We start from the raw sequence: 22,741 nt of genomic DNA on the forward strand, positions 1-22,741 counted from the left end.
TTGAAATTTAGAAAATAATAAAAAGCACACTTTCATGTTTTTAAAAGCCTTACATTTTCTAACTAGATCTCACTATTTTTTTCAGGTAGAAGGCAGAAAAGTAAGTCTAATTCATACTTTTTTTCAATTGACAATAATAATAAAAAAATAATTCTAATACAAGAAAAATACTTTGTTCCGTTGTTAATTTATACTATTCCCATTTTGATACTTACTGATTTGAAACATTTTCCAGTGGTCAATGCAGTGATTATCTGGACAGGATGCACTTATTTGATCAGGGCAATCCGTTGAACATTAAACAATATTTGAAGCATGGTTAATTATTTGCACTGAATTAGCTCACCCTCGAATGATTGTGTCTTGTCTGAAAAAACGTAGGCAAGAAGAAAAGGCTAATTTAAAGTAAAATCAAGCATAAGGATGGTGAACAGTGCTTCGGCCCTTCAGGTTCTTCCACTGGTCGTTTTTCTTGGGAACATATATTTGTGCGTGAGTATGTTTTTCTGTTCCTTTTCTTGCCACGGGCCAGCTACAGGAACATTATCTGAGGATCTGCTTTTCGGTACAAGTGAGATGTTTGAGTGAAATGCTGTATAAGGGGGGACGCTCCATGTTTTTGGGGGGCAGACATCTGCAGTGACAAAGAATGGGCCATCTGGGTGTGCTCAATGGCCACCTTGCTGCTGTGACCAGCCACGTTGGGGCTGCAGTGTGGGCTGCTCCTCTCACACTGATGGGACCAGGTATCAGATTAAACAGGCCAGGGGTATGAGCTGGCTTGGCAGTTTTGCCAGCTCTTTCATCAAAGGTAAAATTTACCCCAGCCATATGTTTTGGGTGGCTGAATTATCATTGCCACTAACGTGGAAGGAAAGTTGACAGCAAAATATTCAACACAGCTAGAGATGGCCAGAGCCTTGCTCCAGCAGAGCTTGATATACCTACCCAGACTTACTCATCTCCTCTTTAAAGAGGACTGAAAGAATTACTCGTAACCAAAGCAAAGTTAAAAGTCATTTTTTTAAACATTTATTTTGTTCCTCCAAGCACTGTGATCAAGTAGAATTTCTTAAGAAGTAATCTGAGGTTCTTTCAAACCTCTGCTTTCTCATCGAGGGATCCTGTGTGCGCAGGTTTACATTTACTGAAATGCGTTGCAAAATTTCAGATGCTGACATGTTTAAATTGAGTCCTTTATGAAAAATATATAGTAAGGACTTTTAATGGGTTATGGATCTTTTTGAAGAGCTTGTTGGATTTGCAATCAGTGATTTTTCACAGCACAATAAGGTATTTATTAATTAGTGTATCATCAGGACTATCTGTCTGCTGATGGCAGTGGATATTCCATACTTGATCCACCAGAGCATGTGGCAGCTTACTGAGGGCATCAGTTCTAGGGTAGTTCAATGCCAGTTTTACAGACATTGTGAGAACCCAATCTAATATGAATAAGCTGGTTGTGTTAATTTGCACTTAGTGAGGAAGATGTAGGTGCAGTCTTAGACAACACGAAGTCTTGCACAGATTTTTCCTAACTAGTCCTAAGTGTTAGATTGATTCATTAGCTTTGACAATCCTAATCTGACTTTGTTCTAAATATCACTGTGGAAAATGTAGTGCATATCTCCCTCCTCCCCTGAAAATTCATTAACATTGTTAAAATGCAAAAGCAATTCTGCTGTCACTGAAAAGCAGCACGACAGATTATTCAGCAGGCTAGTTTTTAATAAAACATGGTTTTACTTCATAATTAATATAACAAGGTTTTCTGGCTTAGCACTTGGCATGGATCCCAGAATAAAAAAAGAGGGGAATGAGTCGCCGTGACATGACCATTGCATGACAAACACATTATGAGAGGACATTTTTGCCTTAACGATTCATTTCAAAGAAAAAGTTGCACTGAAATAGTTTGAATGAAGAAAGGACAGACATTGCACTTTGCTGAAACCATGGAAAGCACCCTTAAAATCCTATTTCCATCCTTTCCCTGAAGTATCTATCTTTATCATTCTCATTTTTGTTTGAATCTGTTTTTGGGAGTTTTGGTAAGTAGCACTCTGCTTAATATGTGTTATTGGTGAAATACAGAAGTCAAATGTAGATTTAGGGAGCAGCTCATATTGAGTCAGTCAAAACAGAAGAGGAAAGCACTGAGACATTCATGCATCTGGAGGGTTTGGAGAAGGACCCTGAGGCAAAAATTTCCATTTCGTTCTTTTGTATTACCTGAAGACAAACTGATTTCACCTGTATGAATCCAAACTAACTCCATAAAAGGCAGGAAGTTTCATTATGAGTGCAAGGGAGAACAAATTTTATCCTTTATTTTAGCATATATGATGCAACTGCACCAAAGATTGTCTTCAGACATGACAGGTCTTCTCAGATTGTGGTGGTGGTGTTGTTTTTCCCTTCTTTTCTTTTAATTATAGAAGGTGCTCACTGATACACACATCAAAGTCATGTGAACAGGAACTTTTAGAGAAAACAATACATTTTTACTCAGGAAGATACTGTAGTGGAAATGTACCTGCCACAAGCTGTTGTATTGCTAAGTATTCCTGTGCCAAAAAGAAATCCAAACAGCTCTGCTGGAGCAAGTTGTATCCGCACACAGACACAGCAATTCAGCTACCTGTCCTCCCTGACTTGGGCTTGTATTGAAACAACTTTTCTGAAACACACGTAGATTTAAATGGGATGCTTAAACCTTGTGCTGAGTTGGGCTAGAGAAATCTGCAAGAGCTGCTTGTACACCAGGCTGCAGCTCCTGTTTAACAACTACCAAATGTGCTTCAAGCACACGCTTGAAAGCACCAAAACAAAAACACACACCAAAAAAAACCCAAAACACAAACAAAAAGAAAAAATACAACAACAACGATGACAAAAACCCACAACAAAACAGCGATTTTAATCAACAGAGAGGAAGGAATGCCGGAGTCAGAGAAGCAGAGGTGGCTCTTCACCAAATATTTTGGAACTTCAAAAACTTGATGCTGGCTTCATTGTGATGGAAAGTGTTTTGAAGTGACCAGCCATTCACAGTCCAATAAGCATGTGCACTGGCTAGCGGAAAAGGGAAGGATTAAAGCATCACTTTAAGATCAAACAATTGCAAAGAAAACTTATCATCAGTGCCTATGACAAGTGGCCCACAGCGGACAGGAAGCTGTTACCAGCAGTACAGGTCTTTCCTTGCCTCATGTGCTTGGAGACCAACATTTGAGGGTATCCCAAAGTGATCTCTCTCTGACATCTTTTTCTACCCATCAACAGATCTGTTTCTGTATCAAACTCCCACTTTTGCTCCCCTCACCCTCTCTGCAGTGCTGCGCCGCTCACGAGAGAGTTTTATGTTCCATAGCATCACGAGCCGATCACCGCAAAGAGAAGTGAATGCTGTCAAGCCCTTCTCAATTTCTGGCCCATCAGGTGTAATGCCCTTCTGCAGCGCTCGCCTAAATTTGCCTGATGCAGCAGGAAAGCAACAAAGCCCTGGGAGTGCCCCCAGCTAATTGTGCACGGCACTCTCTGAGAGGGAAGCGTTCCTCGCTGACCCCCGAAGGCAATCAGCTTATGCCCTGAAGCATGCAGGTTGATATCCCGTGTAACTAAAGGCACTTAATGACTTTGCATAAGCTTTAAGTCGAGTGGTATAACCTGCATTCCCAGCACCGGCTGCAAAAGTGTTTGATAGCGTAGCGCACTTGTGTTAGTGTGACAAGGCTGGCTCCTGCAGCCCCCTTGACACAGGTTTGGTAGATTCTCCTTGCTGTGGCATTCAAGGCTGACCCAGTTTTCCACCTGGGAGTACAAGCACACCTCATCTACCAGTGAGCAACTTTAAAAACAGCCAGCTGCTACAAAGCCATCTCTCACGGTGCAAAGATTAACTTGGAAACTTTGATCTCTTGGAAAACAGGAGCAGGTAACTCCTGGGCAGAGACTTTTAGCAGGGGCTGTTAGGACAGGACTAGGGGTAGTGGTTTTAAGCTAAAGGAGGGGAGATTCAGGCTAAAAAGGAGGAAGAAGTTTTTTACAATGAGGGTGGTGAAACACTGGCCCAGGTTGCCCAGAGAGGTGGTAGATGCCCCGTGCCTGGAGACATCCCAGACCAGGCTGGACAGGGCTCTGAGCAACCTGAGCTGGGTGAAGATGTCCCTGCTCATGGCAGGGATGGGACTAGATGACTTTTGAAAGTCCCTTCCTACCCAAACTATTATGTGATTCTATGAACCAAGCTGGTTTCAGCAGCACATCTAAGGGCTACTGCTTCTTTCCTGGATCCCCATGCGTTTTTTATCACATGCTGCCATGGAAATGTTCACAACTGAATAACGAGTCAAATAAAGAGTTTACATTTGAACTTCTCTGGGTCTCCTGGGACCAGTCACTAAAGAACATGTCATTTACTCTGAGGCACACATTGCAGTACAGTGTGGAAGCAGGAGATATCTTGCCAGCAGAGAGGTGAAGAACTCAGTGGTTTTGGTGGAATCCTTTCAGAGAATGGTTTCCCAGGCTAAAAATACAACATGTGTTGCATGTGTGCTCCAGATGATAATATACCCTGCTTTCATTATACTGCAACCATGGCTTTGGCTGAGAAACACAATGTCATTGCTGGAAAAGCCACTTTCCCTTGAAGTTCAAAGACTGTCACTATCCAAGATGGTTGCAGGCAAAAATCTGGCCGATTGTAAGAGCATCAGAACTGTCGATTCCCTCCTCCTTTGGCGAGAAGCCCAGACAAAGGTTCCCACTGAGAGCTGTCAGTGGGATCAAGGCGTTCACTACGAAAAGGCAGGAGTTGTGCCTGCCCTCATGGCTCCTTCGCGCCTTATGTCAGTCGTGGATGGAAGTTGATCAAATATCCATGCTTGTTCTCCAGTTCATCCCCATCCCACCTCCTTCTCGGCTACAAAGCTGTAACTGTAGAGAAGAACAAGTGAAAGGGGAAATATTTGTTTTGCTGCTGTGGAGGCCACTTTGCGGCAGGTTGCAGGATAATTTGCACAACTTAGTGCAATTAAGTGAATAGGCCAATTCCTATCAATGCAGTTTAATTTTTGAACACCTGTAGTGCTTTGTTGTAAGGTGTGTATGTGTGTAGAGTTAGTTTTCATCCCTCTGCCCGTCTGTCAAGACAGCTTGAGTAGCTACACTGTCTTCTCTGGAATTCTGTTTTGCACAGATGTAAATTCACAGCCTTACCCTGCATTGTTGCTTTTGTGCTGTTTCTCTACCTGCTTTTGTGTTTTAATTATTCATTTTGATTGTTATAAGGGGTAGAAAATGTACCTGAGACACAATCAACAGTTCAGCTGCAGAATGCCCGTGGCAGCTGTAAATGATTTCTCTTGAATTTGGGGTCAAATCTTCCTGGCTTTATTCAGAAAGAATTGCCAGAGATAAACTGGACATTTTGGTCCGAGAGAGATGTAGGATTCTGTCCTGAGACCAAGAAAGCTCATGGTTCTGGCATTACTGTTTGAAATCTATTACATTTCATTAGTCTCTCTTTCTTGAGGAGTTGAAATGGAAAAACGGAGAGTATCATGTATCTGCAGTGTTTAACCTTGGTACAAAGCCTAATTAGCAGAGTTTTGATGGCTCTGTGGAGGAATGAAGCTTTGGTGAAGTGCTAATCATTATGATGATGGCAACAAAGGTCAGGTGAAATTAGGATATTTTTAATTTCAGCCATTTTTCCACCATTTTTTAAAAGAGCCTTATAAATGTAATCTACTCCATGCACAACAATGCACTGCTACCCATTAAAAATGTCTCTCCTGATATTTTTTTTTTCAGTGTTCCTTTTTTATGAGCCCAAAGTAATAAAATTTAAAATTGCTCTTTGCAAGTTCTTCCAGCTTCATCCCCTGTCTCTGTGGACCTGCTACGAACAGGATCCAGTGATTTTATTCCCTCTTGAGAGAGCACACAAAGTATCAGTGTCGAGCAAGGAGACTGTTTGGTGAAACCAGCCTCACAATCTAATTTCTCCTCTCCCCTCCTTCCTTCTCCTCCTCCTTTTGTTTGAATCTTGCTCCTGTCTGGGCTCAGTATTGCACCTCGTCAGAAGGACAAGATCCTCCTCTGCTGGCCATGAGCAATACGGCACGGCAGGAGAAGGGGGCTCTGCCTTCACTGCCCCTGATTGTACCCCTCCTGCAGCCCCCTCCTGGACTCCTGACCCTGCACTCCCCAACCTGCGTCCCCCTCTTAACAACCTCCTTCTGCATCCCTCATCCTGCTTCTTGCATCCCACATCACCCATCCCACATTCTGCATCCCTCATCATGCATTTTGCATCCCACAGCCCCTCAAGGCACTGAGGAAAGGGTGAGCTCAAACAGGCAGGAGGGAAGGGGCGAGCAGTTCTCCCTCCTCTGCTGCACAACACCATGGAAAGCTTCCTGTAGGGAACCAAAAGGCTAAAATTTGGCCCTATGCTGGCTAGCAGGGGTGAAAATGCTTCAAGACTACTGTGGGCTGCTGAGTGGTCCAGTGGACCTCAGAAGGGAGAAGTTTCCATGCCAAGAGATCGGCTCTGCCTGGGGTTTTATATCCCCCATGGCTCTGCTGCTGGAGCTCTTGACAGGCACATGAAGGGGAAAAGCTCCAGGACAAAACGGGACACGAGAGCCTTTGAATAAAGATCAACTCCTGGAATCTCAGTCCCAGGTGCTCCAGGAGATTTTGTTCCCAATAACATTTGTACTGTGGCATCAAGATAGAGGTTTTCATCCAAAAGCGGGAATCAGCATTTGGGACTCAGCCGCCCTAGAGTACAAGCCACTGCCTGCTCTGAAGGATGTTGCTGGAAACCTGAATGTTTCTAGGGCACCAGTTTACTGCAAGAGGGAGTTTAGGGTATCTGCCCTTTCACAGTCAGCTCTGCCTATGCAGGAGCACTTGGATGGAAGGGGTAGGTGAGTGACCTGGAAAAGAAAGTAGTGTAAGAGAGTGCTAGGTCTCTCATCTTTTTTTTTCATTAGTGTGTGAGCCATCCCCTTGGGCGTTGTGAGACTATCATCTCTGATCTACAGCTGAGGGAAACTGAGGCGCAGAAGAACATGATGCAGTCATGCCCCACACCTCACTCTGCCTGGACTGAAACCCACTGACATTCCCATGTGGTGCCCTGAGTGCAGGGAAGGTTTCGTGATCTCACTGAAGTCAAACCCTTCTGCCCCCAAACCCTTTCTGACCCCATCAGGCAAACAACACAACAGGGCACCTCGGAGAGCTGGGGAGGGAGATGAAATATTTCTTGCTTCATCCTGCTTCCTAGTTCGTTCTTTCATCTGTTCATCCAAAAGAGAGGAGTACACTTGCAGGGTTTGTTTTGGTCTGTGTTTATGGACGAACACTACCACTAATTGTAAATGGAGCAATTAGACCCTTTCCTTCTACAGTCTCCATTGGAGTCTGGCAAAGGATCTGACAAACCCTGTACCTGCACTCAGGAAATAGCTACAGCAAGGGCAGAGCTTTTACAGCCTTCTCATTTACCATTGTCTCTATATTCACTCTGGAGGGGCAATTGTGTGAGTGTGTGTGTCCTCCCAGCTGCAAAGGATTTAGTTATCTGTGTGTGGCTCACTTAAGTGCACCTGGAAAGGGGCTCTGCTGAGGGGTTCAGGGGACATTGCTCTCATTAAAGTCAGTGGGAAAGGGAGTACTGGAGTGTCTGTTCTCCCTGGCTCAAACACGAGAGGGACACAAATGTGCCCGAAGCAAAAGCTCATTTATATATTCCAGATAATATTCACAAATGTGAGTTCTGAGCTTTTTTTTGTCCTGTTTCTTATTCATTGCTTCTGATTCATTTGTTCTTAGCCACAACCAGAGTTAACTGAGAATGTCTTTCTCCTGTATAGTTTATAGATCTGTAATACACAAGTAAAGAGGGTGTATATTTACAATTAATTGTACCTGTATCAGTGCATAGGTGCACATAATGACCATGTGTGAATGTGTGTGTATGTAGGCTGTCTTTATTACATGTGTTAAATTGCTTGGAAATATGTGTTTTTCTCACAAATCATGTAAGGGTTGAAGAATAGCAGCTCCAAATCTCTTTTACACCTGCTGTTGGCATGTGTACTCTCATGGCAGGCAGGTAATCCTGTCCGCAGCTGGCATTTAGAGCAAGAGGGGAAATGAGCTGAAATCGTCATACAAGGGATGTGTCCCAGTGTGGAGTCAGTGCATCTTCTTTCAGACAAACATCACTCATGCTCTTCAAAGCCTGAGAGCTGTTTTCCTTCTTCTTCTGTCCCCTTTTGTCCCTTGCCCTTGGTCATGAGCCAAACAGAAAAGGCTGGAGCCCCACATTGGAGGTCAGACACATGGCATTTCCTCATGGGAAGTGCCAGAGATGTTCTCCACCGTGCAAAGGTTGTTGACAACCTTCCAGCTCAGAGGTCCAGGTCCCACCAGCTGCACCAGGCGTAGGCTCCTGTGCCGCAGTGCCCATCTCTGCCCTGTCCCAGCCTCTGGCTTGGGCAGCCAGCTGGACCATGGCCTCTCTTGGTATCTCAGAGAAGCTGGACAAATAGTTGGTGTGTGTGGTCACTTAGTAAGCAAAAAGGCAATTTAACTTGTTCAGGACAGGTTTTTTTTCCCAAAGCACATCAGCCCTGCAACTTGGGCTGGATGCTCAGAAAAGCCAGAGATCCTGCACGGGTTGTGGGCTTTTAAAAACATCTTGATAGTCTTTTGAAAGAACTCTTAAAATTCAGCCCACTTATCTCCAAATTGGGTAACGAGCTTATCTGGATGTCCAGCACCTGGAAACTACGCCATAGACCAAGCTCAGTGTTGGCTTTTGATTTCAGATACTGACTCTTTGCCTTTTTTTATCTCACGCAGGCTTCCTGGCACTTCTCCCTGCCCGACCTGCTGACGGGTAAGTGGTTTCCACTTCTTAATTTTAACTCCTGCATACAAAACTGGGAGGCTGGTGACCTGGTCCATCGATAGCCTTTGCTAGTGTCCAGCGCTGAGTTTTAATAACTTCACGCACAGGTTTTCTGAGCTTAAAATCAAGCCTGTGATCATGTAGAAAGTCTGTTTGATGTTTGACAAGCAATATGGTGAGCACTTTCAGACCTCTACGTGTGCTCTGCATCGGTGCAGGAGACAATACTGCACTGGGTCCCAGCCGGGAGTGTGTCTGGTACCCTGGAGCCCAAACCAGAGCCCCAGCAGCAGTACCAATTTGCAGCTGATCATGGGGTGCTGCTAGACTGCACCTGTAACTCACAGCCCTGTGCCAAGCCAGGACTTTCCTGACACTCTGTGACCTCTTGTGCTCTTGTGCCTCTTGTGCTCAACACAGCTTTGGGGACCTGTGGGTGACACGGTGGGTCATGGGCTGGAGGACAAGTCATAGTGCTGGGCTGCAAACCTCACAGAAGGATAAGCAAAGAGCCTGTCTGTGTGCGCAAATTGAAGGTCAAATAAACAAAGGCTAACTTTCCCGTGCAAAATAGATCTAACTGTGGAACTTATTTCTGCGAGGTTTTGTCCACAGTGCAAGAAGATTCAAAAAGTGTTTACAAGCTTATGCAAGTAAAAATCATTGAAAGCTCTGTAGCATTAAGATGTTGATAAGAGAAAAGCTGTGATCAATGTTGTGTGAGGATCTGTAGCTATTGTGTGAGGATTTTTATATCCTTTTGCAGCCTGCTTGGTCCACATGGAGGATCATGGGTTTATTGCTAAGTTTAGTATTTTTGTGTATTTTAGTATTTCTTCCTCCTCTTAATCTCAGTAGCTCTTAGATCTGAGTTCATAATTTATAGCTAATGAAGTATTACATTAATTTTGCTCCTTTTCCTGGAAAAAAAAAAAAAAAAAGTGTGGCTTTTACCATGCACTCGTTATTCAGCCACGTTCCTGTTCACTCCAGTGGTGTTTTGGCTCCCAGCTCAAACCTGTGAGTCCAGCTGCCTCATAGCTCATACAGCACTGCCTCTTTCACCAAATCAATGTTGCTCTTCTAACAAGATGTGTGCAAAAAACAAATTTCCAAATAATTTGTGCATCTGAGCTCAGTATTTGGCTTCTGCAAGTATCTGGCCACAGAGTCTGTGCACTTGGCTTCAGGCTTTATGCACGAGCCTTGTGCAAGCTGGCTGATGTTCTTTTCAGTGGTGGAGTTTTCACAGTGTCTTAATTCATTCCCTCCCCTATGCTCTGAGGTCCTCACCTCTCACCCTCCACCCTCCCTGCCATCTCCCGCTCCCCGTCCTCCCTCGATTCCCCGCTCCTTGAGCCGTCATCGGTCACCTCTCCCAGCGCCGTCCCTCTGAGGGAAAAGCGCTGCAAAACTGCTTTTAAGTTACAGCCGCAAAACTATTTGAAAGGTTTGCCGGCTTTGTTGTTGGCTGGTCTCTCTTCTTTCGCAATTTCTTTCTGAAGTCGCAGCTACTCCCAGCCACATCCGGCGTGGAAGGGAGGAAATACTGTGAGGTCTCGTCTCTGCAGAATTAAATGGGGGACATCTCATTATTTAAAATACAGTCAGGATTTCGGCCTCATAAAAATAACACTACATCTTTCTCAGAGCTGGAGACAAAAAGTATTTAGAAAAGTGGTAGGAAAACTCATCCTGTATAAATTAGGCCAGATTTCAGTCAATCCCCAGAGGTTCAGAGAGCTTGAATAAACGCTGGGTACTTTCTGGCGCTCTTGATGTGTGTTGGCAATAGGCTTTAACTTTGCACATCAGTCATCTTGACAACTGCAGTCCAACAAAGTTACCTCGCCATGCAGGTCACTCGATGGCATCCTAATGCATCACTTTCCCACTCGGAACATTAGTCATGACTTGATCCAGGGAAGGTTTTGAAAACAGTGTGACTGCCAGTGTTGGGATATCTGTTCTCTCCGTAACAGAGAGCCCGTGTAAGCTAATGAACAAGGGGATATTGATCAGAAATCCATCACTTGATTGACAGCTCTTGGCAATGTGAAAAACTGCAGATGAAAGCTTAAGCAGTTTAAAAGATCACCCAGACCTCAAAGCTGATTTGAAGCTTTAAAAGTCAATCTCTGCCTATCAATTATGGGGGACTTTTTTGTACTACACAGAGGAAAGTTATTCTTTGAAAATTTGCATGCAGGATATCTAATTTAATTTCATGTAATAGTCACATTTCAGTGACAAATGTCAGATCACTGCTTTTTTTAAGCATGTTAAGGTTTTCCAACACTTACAAAGAGTGAACACTCTGATTTAGTAATATGTTTAAATCAACCAGTGTATCAGACTTTGTGCATTAATTATGTGCTCAGATTTTTAAAAGTGTTGTTTTTGCTTTACTAAACCTATGGCTTGTTATGAATAATTAAAAAAATGGAATGGGAGCACTTCTTAAATAAGAGATGTGGAAGCCAAGTAGTTATTTAGTGTAGAAGCAATGATAAATAAGAAGACTTCTTTTAGTTTTATGTCATATATCCAAGTCAGGGGTTTCTGTTCTTTGTTTTTCACTGCTTCATGCAGCTGGGGAGGACACAGTGTGGTTGGGTGATGAGAAGCATCACTCATGTGTCCTGTAGAAGCTATTTCTGTTTCATAGTTTCATAAAGAGGGATGGCGATGGAGCAAGCAGGGATGCTGCTGATTTCTCAGGTCGGCTGCCCTCTTGTGTCACCTTGGCTGGTCTCCCAGCCAAGCAGCTCAGCTTCTTGACTCCCAATATGCACATGGGAATCAGGGTACCCAAAAGGGTCTGATGACATTTCCCAAGCCCTTTACACATGCGCCCTTAACTCCATGGCTTGGTCATAAAGTTTCTCTCAATGGTAACTGGCACCCTGTGAGGGGTTCGCTTGGTGCTGCCCACTTGACTTCAGCCCTGGACACCCAGACATGCTGCCAGGTGCCAGCCTGGCCTCAGGGGTGCATTAGCCTGTCCCAAAAACTGCCCGGAGGTCATCCACCCCATCAGTGCAAACAGGGGTTTGTGCTCCTCCACCTGGTAGAAACGCCAGAGATGCAAAATGTGAATTGCACCTTGGCCACCTGCATTTTAACACAGAGATGTGCTTGAAACAGTTCATAATGAGCCAACAAGTAACTTCATAAGTGTAGTTAATAAATGATTAATCCATTGCTAGGAAATAATGCCAATGTAACAAAATGAAGTGACAGTGCTGTCATTCCTGAACGCTGAGCAGTTGGTTTAAAAATCACAGTAGATGCTTCTACCATGGCTTAGCTATTTGTGCTCATTCGGAGCACTTGTTTTTCTTCTGACAACTGAAGAGAGTCCTCGCCAGCCTCTGTAAAGCACGCTGGGCATGTTTGCAGTCTGCTTTTGGCAGCTGTAACTCCCCTGTTCGTCCTTCATAACTTTTAGCAGGTATAGTTCTCCATAAAAAGGGCTGCCCCATACCTCAGAGAACTTCTTTAAAGCCTCTGTAGAATAAAAGCCAACGTTCCCCACTAAGATTTTGAAAGTAAACAGAGGAAACAAAATCAGACTACTTCAGACAATTCCCTCAAACTCAAGCTTGCTTGCAAAATCTCCCCTCCGACACAGTGAGCTTGCAGGCTGAATTTCAGGCAAAACCCTCTTTTTGTTTTCCTTTCTTAACTACATCACATTAAATTTAATTTTGTTCACGGTAGACAATGTCCTTATCTTCCAGCGAGATCCTTCTGTTCCTCAGCACGGCACACACTTCTGCAACACTTGCACACTGTCGAGACTCAGCTCCTGTGGAAATAATGAGCTGAGGAAAAGGAGTCTTGACTTGACATAGCAATAAATGAGGTGAAACTTTCCTCTTTTTTTTTTTTTTTTGGTGAGAAATGAGAGTTGGCTTGTAGGAAAAAAAAAAAAAAAAGACTGTTCTATTTTAATATGAAATATAAAACACCCATTGTACAAAAGTGGATTTTTTTTTCAGAAGCAAAGAAAGAATAAAGATAAAGGCTGCAAGCGAATGAATGAGGAGAGAAAACTAAGATAATGCAGTCGATAATCAGTTCAAGGCAGAGCATTATCCATGGGGCCATCGGTCCAGCCCTAGGGGAGAGCTTTTTAAAATGTCTCTGTACGTAACTTAGCTTTGCTCATTACCATAGCTTGTCTTTGAAACACCAGAGCAGCAGCCGTACCTGTGCGAGGAGCTGCCAGCCCTCTTTAATCAACCACCCCTCCAAACGCGGGCTGGCAGAGCTGGGGGTCCCGCTGGCGGGGGTCCCGGGGAGGACACTGGCTGCGGGGTGGCCGCAGGCTCGGCTGAGGTGAGGATGGGCTTTCCAGTACGTGTCTGCTGCACCAGGTTCTCACCCCTCGGAAAGGGTTTTGAGGACAGGGAGCCACAGGGGTGTGCAGGTGTCTTGGGCTGCTGTTCCCCTGCGATTTGCCTCGGCGTGGGTTTCTCAGTCCCCACACGCAGCGAGCACCCGCCTGCCAGAGGTCGTGCCTCGTACTGTGCCAGCGGTGGTGCTGGTGATCAAAGCAGCTATGCAAGGAAAACCTCTTCTTCTTGTAGGAATCTGAATCTCCTTTTCTCACTGTGCTGGGAGCAGCCACCAGCATCTCCCCGGCTGTGGTGCCAAGCGGGGTGCTCGTGCCCGCGCCTCCAGAGCCCCGCTGTGTCCCCTCCGGGGTGTCCTGGCTGCCACCACAGGAGCCGGCTGAGCATCCAGGGGCCCAGCACCTCAGGAGCAGCAGGGAGGGCAGAGCTGGGTGACAGCGCTTCTCTGCGGTGGCCATGCTGAGTGAGCTCTGCCCACGTCAAGTTGGAGCTGAACAGCGTCTTTGGTCCTCAAGATGACGCAAGCTCTAGATCCACAGACATCCCAAAGAGACTGAAGGAGGAAAGAACTATCCATCCCAGGGAATAAGTTCTTTCATACCTTCTCTCCTTCTAGCAGTTTTAATTCCTCTGTTCTTCCACCCTCTTCTCACCCCTCCCTGCAGATGAGGCTGATGACTACGAGTACTATGACGAGTACGTACAACCAGAGCAGAACTCCTTGAGCCGGCGGCAGGCGGTGGAGGACCCTGACTGGTTTGAGGACTATTATGGCTACAGCGATACCAGCACAGGTAGCTCTGAGAGGCGAGGAAGGGGTAAAATCCCAACCCTGCGCTTGCAGCAGGAGCGTGGCTGCCAGCCTCCTCTCAAAACGCCTGCATCAAAGGGATGAGTTAGGAGGGTTGTTTGCAGTGTTCTCCTTTGTATTTCTCTTGTAAGGAGCCTGTGTTTTATCTCTGGGTTTCACAGGATGGATTCTGATCATGCAGAACATTTCTGATTGCTACTACAAAAAAAGCACAGACTTATTTGTCTATAGACACTGTAAGATGTAATTGCTGTTTTCATCGGATATATGTTCTGTAGTTATGCTGAGAACCAAATGTAGAGCAGGTTTGTTTTATTTTTTTTTTCTTTTCTCAGTTTCAGGGTTTGGGTTTTTTTGATTTTTTTTTTTTTTTTTTTTGTCTTTTTCTGCTTTGCCAAACTTCAGGAGAGCAGGAAAGGATCCTTGAGATTGCCCGGGGAACACAAAGGAAGAGACAGGGAAGCTGCCTGTAACATCCCCTGGGTTATCCCCTGGTACAAAGCAGGCGGAGCTGGTGTGTGGCTGTCCCCAGCACCAATTGCTCCTGGCAGCCTGGAGAGGTTGAGCACGGTGTAAGGACCAGCACTCAAGTGACTCCCAGGAGGTTCCTGCCTCCCTTGGAGCAACCAAGAGCCACCCAGGGATATTACACAGAGTAATAGCAGCGGCTGGCTTTTCTAGGGGAGATTTAGTGCCATGTTGTAATGAAGGCAATGCCAAATCCAGATACCTCCACACTAAGTTCGTGAAGGCAGATGCTCAGGGCCAGCTCTGGCTTTTACGGCATCTGCTTCTGCCACTGCCATGGAGGCAAAACTGGCCCTGAGCAAAGGAAGGGACTTACCCCATTATAGCTGCATCATAGACTTGACAAAGGGAGCTGAGGAGCTCTAGACCCAAAGCCATGAGCTGTTACAGCTTGCAATAAGCTGTTACAACTTGCTCCTGTGGCTGCTGAGCTGATGTATAAGCACAGTACGTGTTACACGGGATGCTGTGCCCAGGAAGGCAGCCTCTGCTGTCAGAAAGCGTGACAAGAAAAAGCAGGTGATGGAGGTGGAGAAGCTGAAAGTAAAACTAAAAGATCTCCATTCTTACCTCAGCAGACCCGTGCGCCTCCAACCCCTGCAAGAACTACGGTAGGTGTGTAAACAGAGGAAGCCGCTTCAGCTGTTTCTGCTCCAAGCCATATACTGGGCCTACATGTGAGAAAGGTAATTGTTATTTTGCCAGCTTATGCTCCTTGTTTTGGCAACTAATGTTACTGTTACAGCTCTGTCAATGGAAGTGAACACGGGGCTTTATAAGCTCTCTGTTGCTGGTTTTGACAGCCCACCAGAGTCATGTTCATAGTTCTCACACTTAGCTCCTCATCCAGACCACGGTCTGTCTAAAGCAGTATCTGTTAAAATAGTCTTCAGGTGTGCAGAACACATTCCTCTATCCCCTTCCAGGTGGGAAGTGGTGAGCTGCTCATTGTTCCTGCAGATTTTTTGCCATAAATATGGACAAGAAGTGAAATCCCAAGTTGGCACGAGCCAAATTAAAGCAGCATCGAAGTGTCAGGAGAAAGCGTGTCTTCCCATGATCCCTGAGAGGGGGCAGCTCTTGTGAACACGAAAGTGTTGATGGAGTATCTCGTGTCTCTGTTTTCCACAGTGGAGGATATGTGTCAGGAGAAGAGGTGCCACAGGGGAGACTGCCTGATTACATTTACCCCACCTCATTTTCAGTGCAGCTGCCATCATCCCTACAAGCAACCCAACTGCCAGCAAGGTGAGCACTCTGCAGGGCGCTGAATGGATTGTGGTGGGGGCAGCACAGTGAGGTCACCTCACCATGGCTGGTCAGTGGTGGGAAATCACACGCAGCCCACCTCAGAGGGTGGTCCTGTCCTCATCATCCAGCCTGAGTCTGCTACAGCTCCCACCTGTGGGGCTGGTTGGTGATGAGTTAAGCTTGATTTACAGGGTGGTGGTTCAGTCACTGGAAAAAACCCTGGTAATGAGGGTTCTTCAAGAGTTCAAGAGCTTGGAGCCAATAGCCTGAGTGGAAGCTCACCCCAGTTTCCATTGGGCACGCGAGTGGCTCTATAGCGTTCAGCAGTGTGACAAGGCTGTCCATTGTTTTCCACATTGACAGCATCTTCAGCGTGCAGACCAAACCCGTGCAAAAATGGAGGTATCTGCATACGGAACAAAACCCGATCAAGATTTGTCTGCAAGTGCCCCAAACCTTTCAGAGGGAGATTCTGCGAGATTGGTATGTCACAGCTCTGGGGGAGAGGGCTGGGGTGAAGCCTCCAGACAGTCAAGAGCTGGCTTTACCCCACAGCCACACTAACTGATGCTGTCACCAAGTGCCTGACTACACCGAGGCCACCCGCCAATGCCATTTCTTGCCCGGCCACTGATGGAGAGATTCTGCTTTTGACATTAAGACGTCTCTTAGCTGCTAGATCTTTACCATGCAAAGAGGTTTCAGGCATTTGAAGTCAGTCGAGCTTCAATTTGGACAGGTGTTACTCTGATTTCTGGCCTGTGTACTATAAGGTATATCATTACATGACTCAGTAGGCCCTTCTGATCCTTCATAAAGTGAATGTAAGGCAAAGAAGGGAAGGAAGAGGAACCACTTTGAGCAAAGAACAAGACAAAAGTCACTTTTATATCAGCACTGTCTTCTTACAGGATCAGATGATTGTTATGAAGGGGCCTCCTCTAACTACAGAGGAAGAGTGAACCAAGCAGTGAATGGCAAGACCTGCCTGCACTGGAATTCCCAAGTTCTCTTGGACTACCCGATTAATGCCTTTATGGAGGATGCTCAGTCTCACGGCATCGGTGAACATAACTTCTGCAGGTAATATTTTGAAGAAGCAACTGTAGAGATTTATATCAGAAAGAGCACTGAGGACAAATTGCTCATGCATTTGGTATACTGATGGTAAGATCTCAAATCTTTCTAGACACTGCCTGTCTATAAAATACCTGGATGTTAGAGGTGCATTCCATAAGTCACCACACTGAAGTGAGGCTTCCAGAAGCAGCCCTTATTTCCCTGAATTGGTCCCTCATTTTTCTTAGCGTTAAGATAGGTATGGGAATAGTAAAATGCCAGAAGCCCCACTCTCTTATCTCAGGCATCTTCTTTGTCAAATCTTATGAAAGAGTATCTTTGGAAGTTGGCTCTCATATAGGAGCATGAGGCTGCTCCCCTAAGCACCCTCAGCTCCTTCACTGGTTTCGTGGAGATTTCCTCTTTCCCACTGGTTGATGCTCTCAGCTGTTCCCTGCAGGAATCCCGATGAGGATGAAAAACCCTGGTGCTACATCAGAAAAAATCACAAGGTGGAATGGGACTTCTGTGATGTTTCACCCTGCTCAAGAACAGGTAAAGAATTAGAAGTGAGCTGTAGGTGTCCCAGGGCAGTAGGTGACTCCCTGTTACTTCACTCCTCCAGTCTGATGTTATGTCTGCGTTATACATCTGCTGTCTCTTCCAACACAGCTGAAGAGAGACCATGGCTAACACACAGCCCCACAGACCCACCTGGAGCAAATGAAATATTCAAAACGTGTGGACAGCCAGAAATTCAGAGGACACTCAAGAGGATCTATGGTGGAGCTAAAACTACAGCTGGCAAACATCCCTGGATGGCATCTCTGCAGATAAAGACTGCAGAAGGCAGCGAACATCAGTGTGGTGGAGTGCTCATTGAAGCGTGCTGGGTTCTCACTGCTGCGCACTGCATTACGTAGGTGCACGACCTGTGCCTTGGGTAGATAAACAGATAAAAAACAGGATGGTTATTAAAGACAGTTTGGAATCCAAGTTATTTGCAATCCAAACGGTGGCTGGGAATCAAATTGAAAGGAAAACAGATATATGAAAAATTCAACACAAACAGGAAAATATACATATACTTGAAAATGGTGCTTACTGAAAAAAACAAACTTACCCCCCACTCACCTAAAATGAGCTAAAATAGTTGTGTGAGAGGAAAAGAGGAGGAATGTAACAGGGTTTTGCAATGTATGAAAGAAGGCACTCCATGAAAACTACAGGAATTAGGATGCTATAAGCATCATCACATATTGCATCATAATTAAGATCTCCAGATATGCATTTTGGTTTCATTTGCTTATGTGCCAGCTAGTTAGAATACGACATTTCCTTTAACAGTTTTGCTGAACAGGTTGCAAACCATTATCCTTGGAAATTAGTAAATCACACACTGGAGATCATTCCAGCACAGATGTTTTTACATCCAGACAACAGCAAGCAATTGCACTCTTCACCACAGCCACAGTAACAGACTGTGTGCTCATTGTTGTTCTTCCCCAAAATGCAAAGAAAAGAGTATCCGTGAAGCTTTAAACCATTTTATTTCATGACTGCGACAAGTTAAGAGAACATGTATTTTCCAACACCACCACTTCCTTGACTAAGCACTCCTATAACGATCTTAGGAAATCTTCTGGCCACACTCTACAAGAGGAAGCAATATCTTGACTTCCAGATACCAAAGATGCAAGTTTTCAGCACCATTGACAGACAGTGTCTGCATGTAATTTACTTTTTCTTCTTTTCTTTTTGCAGCCGGCCAGCAGGATATCTCGAAGTCGCCCTTGGGAAGCAAAACCTTGAGAAGAGAGAGAATCAAGAGCAAATATTTGATGTGGAGAAGATCATCGTGCATAACAAATACCGAGAGAAGAACAATGTCCCACACAATGATATTGGTAAATTCCTTTTATTGAATATTCACATGGCTCCCCTCCAGCCTCAGTTGTTTGAAGCACCCCTCTCCAACCAAAGTCAATGTAAAACTCCCATTGAGAATATATTCTGGAAATAATTAGGCCAAGTTATGATTTAGAGCCATTTGAATCTTTGGGATGTGAATTGTGATGGGCAGGGAGAAATTGCTGTGAGGGGGAAGCAAAAACATAGTGACAGATCCAGCACGTAGCGCAAATAGCACATCAAGCAAATGCAGCTTTGCAGAGCTGGGTCACACACTGGTAAGGAAGACTAGAGATTAACATTAGCTGCAAACACTTATTGTTGTTGTTGATCTTCTCTCCAGCATTACTTAAATTGAAGCCAGTTAATGGTCACTGTGCGGTGGAAACAAAGTATGTGAAAACAGCGTGTCTGCCGAATTCCTCCCTTCCCGCCGGGACTGACTGTTTCATCGCAGGATGGGGAGTGACAGAGACAGGTACCGGTGGGCTGCCCGGGTGCCGGTGGGTATGTCCGTGGCAAGGGGGCCCGGTACTTCCAGTAGCAGTTGCCAAACCCAAACGTGGACCTATGCACTTAGTGAAACCAAGGCACGGAATTCAAAACTAAGGACAGCTAAACCCTGCCATGGAAGTTACTCATTAGCAGAAATCTCCAGCTGTTAGACCAACCAAGCCTTTCAGAGTTCCGAAAAAATCCCCAGCGCATTTCTTTTCCCTTGCTTGCCATCACGTCATGTTTTCATCTGAAGCCACTGGTAGAAGCAAGAATATATCAAGAGAGAGGCTATAGTATATTTCATGTGCTTCAAGACAGGACCAAGGAAGACGAGAACTTTCACAGGGTTTTCCAGCCCATTGGGTCAGATAAAGCTTTTCAGAAGCAGCATCTGGACCTTCAGATGCGCTGAAATTTTTTTTAAAAAATATATATGAAAAATATCCAAAGCTTTTCAAGTTCAACCAGCTCTATCCAAAACTTTTCTTACCCACAGTAAATCCTAAGGGGAGAAATTACTATGCTTAAAAAAAGATAATGACAATTTTCTGAAAAGTGCATTTTCTCATGTTCTGATTGATGTGTTGCTGTAAAGCAGCAGAAGGAAAATGTGTCACTGAGGCTGCAGTAGGTGTCCTAGCACTTTGTGACTGATACAGCCTGATAGGATACATAGGACCAAATTCTCCCTTCTGATGTAACTCCCATTGAAGTCCACAAGAGACAAGTGTGTTCATTTGATCAGAATGTACCAACAGAACTTAATGGACATTTTTTAAAAGTTCCAAATAAAAAGCCTCTCTTAAAAAGGGTATGGGGATTTTTTTTTTCCCCCAACAAAGAATATCAAGTACCCTGTACGTGTTCAAACTAGATGACTCCTTCTTTGAGCAGAGCTATTATTAGCATTTCAGGAAATCACTGCAGAAATGGAATATTTCCTGAAACTCAAGCAGAACCAAACTTATAAACCACCTTTAATTATCTACAGATGTAGTGCTTTGAAACTCTGGCTATTGCCTTTAGATGTCAAGTTATGTCTTTAGATTCACTGTAATTAATCATTGCCCTTAAATATTGTATGAATTTCAGTTTTCATCTGTTTCATTAGCTTGCATGTTAAAACATCTAATGGCACCAGCCTGAGAAGTGCTGAGCAGCTTGCAGTCCCATTGGGACCCGTGGGAGCTGCAGACAACCAGCACCTTTGAAAAGCAGGATTACACGGATAGAGCTGATCGGGGCCAGATTCTGAATACCTGACTTTGCTTTTATTCAGGCAATAACTCAATGTCCTAAGTGAACCCTCCACCATTATCACTCCAGACAGGCATATTTTTCTTCCCAAGTTAGAACAACCCTCCCCCTGCTCTTCCCCCTTCCCATCCAAACGGCAAGGAAGCTCCCATTTTGGACAAAGACAACATGTAACAGCATTGGGAGAAAAGTGACTCCATTTTTTTTGTGCACATCCCATAGGTGAAGCATCCAGTCAGCTGTTAGATGCCAGTGTCAGGCTGATTTCACAGAGGAAATGCAATGAACCCAGAGCACACAATCGCAAACTGGATGAAAGCATGTTTTGTGCAGGAAATCTTCGGAGACCCGGTATTGATTCTTGTCAGGTCTGTTGCTTTTTCTGTATTTGAACCCTTATTTTTTGTGTAAATAATCAGGCTGTGCAGGGTAATAGCTGTGGCAGGGTGCTGCATATTTATCTGTTTCTCCCATCAGTGTATTTCAACAGCCATCATCTTTCTTCGGTACACTTTGAGATGTGTATCCTTAGAGCTGATGTTGTCACTGTCAGGCACAGGCAGATCTGTGGAAGCTACAGACTAGACTGGAAAGCTTGGCTTTTGAGGCAATTTGTCATAATAACCTGCAAACTTGCCTTTTTTTATCTCAGTTTTATTACAGCCTCTGCCATGAGCACCAGTTCTAATCTGATTTTCACTGTCAGAGCTAAGACTTGCAGGGAAAGTCGGGACTGATATTTCTTTTCATTGCAGCAAGTGCAAGTGTGAAGCAAGTTCATATTTATACTGCTGAAAGATAGGGAAGAGTTTGCACAATGTTTCCTGAAGTGTGAACTACCACTGCAAACGTACTTCACAATAGAAATCGCCAGTAAAACAAAAAATGAGACCAACCAGCTCAGAATAAAGTTATTCTGAGGGGGGTGGGAGAGATCGAGTGTTTTCATTTATGCCAAAGATCACATCTTTATCTTTCTGAGCTCAGGTTCTTAACGCCTGGCACTTTTGTGCCTGGGAAATTTCATGTGGCCTTGTCAGATATATGTCACAGACCTGAAAAAAACCCAAAAACGTCCATGCAAAAAGTCTGATATCGTTTAACCCGGTACCAGGACTTCAAGCCTACTCAGGGACATCAGCATATGATGGCACATCTGACAGGAAAAAAACCCCATCATTACAGCTCCAAAGTCTTACGATGGGAAAGGAGCATTCTTGTTTTGGTTCATGTTTTGCCTCATATTTTCAACATGTGTACTTTTTTCTCATCAGGGAGACTCCGGAGGCCCATTAACTTGTGTAGTAAACGGCTTCTACTATGTGTATGGCCTTGTGAGCTGGGGTGACGAGTGCGGGTTACGAAACAAGCCAGGAGTCTATACCCAGGTGACAACATTTCTCAGTTGGATTAAATCCAAAATCCAGTCTGAGTCAAGGTAACTTCATTAGGAGACAGCTCTGGAAGGACAACTGGTAAGCTTGAGATATTTTCTTATTTTTATTATTATGCCTCAGACTGAAAGCCTTTATTGACATTTCCTCATGGCCTATACGGGCCATCCCTCATCACCATCTTGAAAATAACCTTAGAGCATGTGCTAGAATGTCAGTGACAGTTTTCCTGTTAGGGGCTTTGAAATTTGCCAACATTTTGTAGGCAAAACAGATAAGAAAGTAAAGCAGCTCCAGCTTTTCCCCAAATCAATCAGAGCTGCAATTGACTACGTTTCTGGTTTTGCTTTTCAAGTTCTGAAAATTCTGCAGACTCAGCCACTGTCACCCTTTCCCTCTTCCCCTCATGTCCCTGGTTAGGGTGTGTTTTTTTCTGCACTCATCTGGCCCTGACACCTCAAAGCTCTCGGTGTGTGCTCCTAAAGACAGTACCGTTTTTCACATACATGAACATCATAATATGCCTACGTTTGCAAGACTGCAGCCATTGGTATCTGAGGAAGCAGGATCAGCCAGGGGAATTATTTTTAAAAGCACTTCTGTAGGGCAAAAGCCACAAATACCATCAGTGATGCATTCTAGATTGAAAAAGAACAAAAAAATCAATATTAGAATTATCTACTTTATTCCTGATTAGAGGATAATTACTTACTACGCTCCAGATCTACAT

The 22,741-nt window shown here is 44.6% G+C and overlaps 1 protein-coding gene across 1 annotated transcript; it reads left to right on the forward strand.

Annotated features, from left to right (window-relative positions):
* Positions 1-423: 423 nt before the first annotated feature.
* On the forward strand, positions 424-22,534 carry HABP2 (hyaluronan binding protein 2; the record flags this gene model as incomplete). Its single annotated transcript, XM_082054783.1, has 13 exons — positions 424-492; positions 8,893-8,929; positions 13,968-14,096; positions 15,220-15,327; positions 15,773-15,889; positions 16,256-16,375; positions 16,804-16,975; positions 17,412-17,506; positions 17,624-17,870; positions 18,716-18,858; positions 19,206-19,340; positions 20,840-20,985; positions 21,892-22,534. The coding sequence occupies 13 exons, from the start codon at positions 424-426 to the stop codon at positions 22,057-22,059; spliced, it is 1,686 nt and encodes a 561-aa protein (XP_081910909.1). The 3' UTR covers positions 22,060-22,534.
* Positions 22,535-22,741: the final 207 nt, after the last annotated feature.

Source organism: Streptopelia decaocto (assembly GCF_964273445.1).
Source record: "Streptopelia decaocto genome assembly, chromosome: 5".
Classification (NCBI taxonomy): domain Eukaryota; kingdom Metazoa; phylum Chordata; class Aves; order Columbiformes; family Columbidae; genus Streptopelia; species Streptopelia decaocto.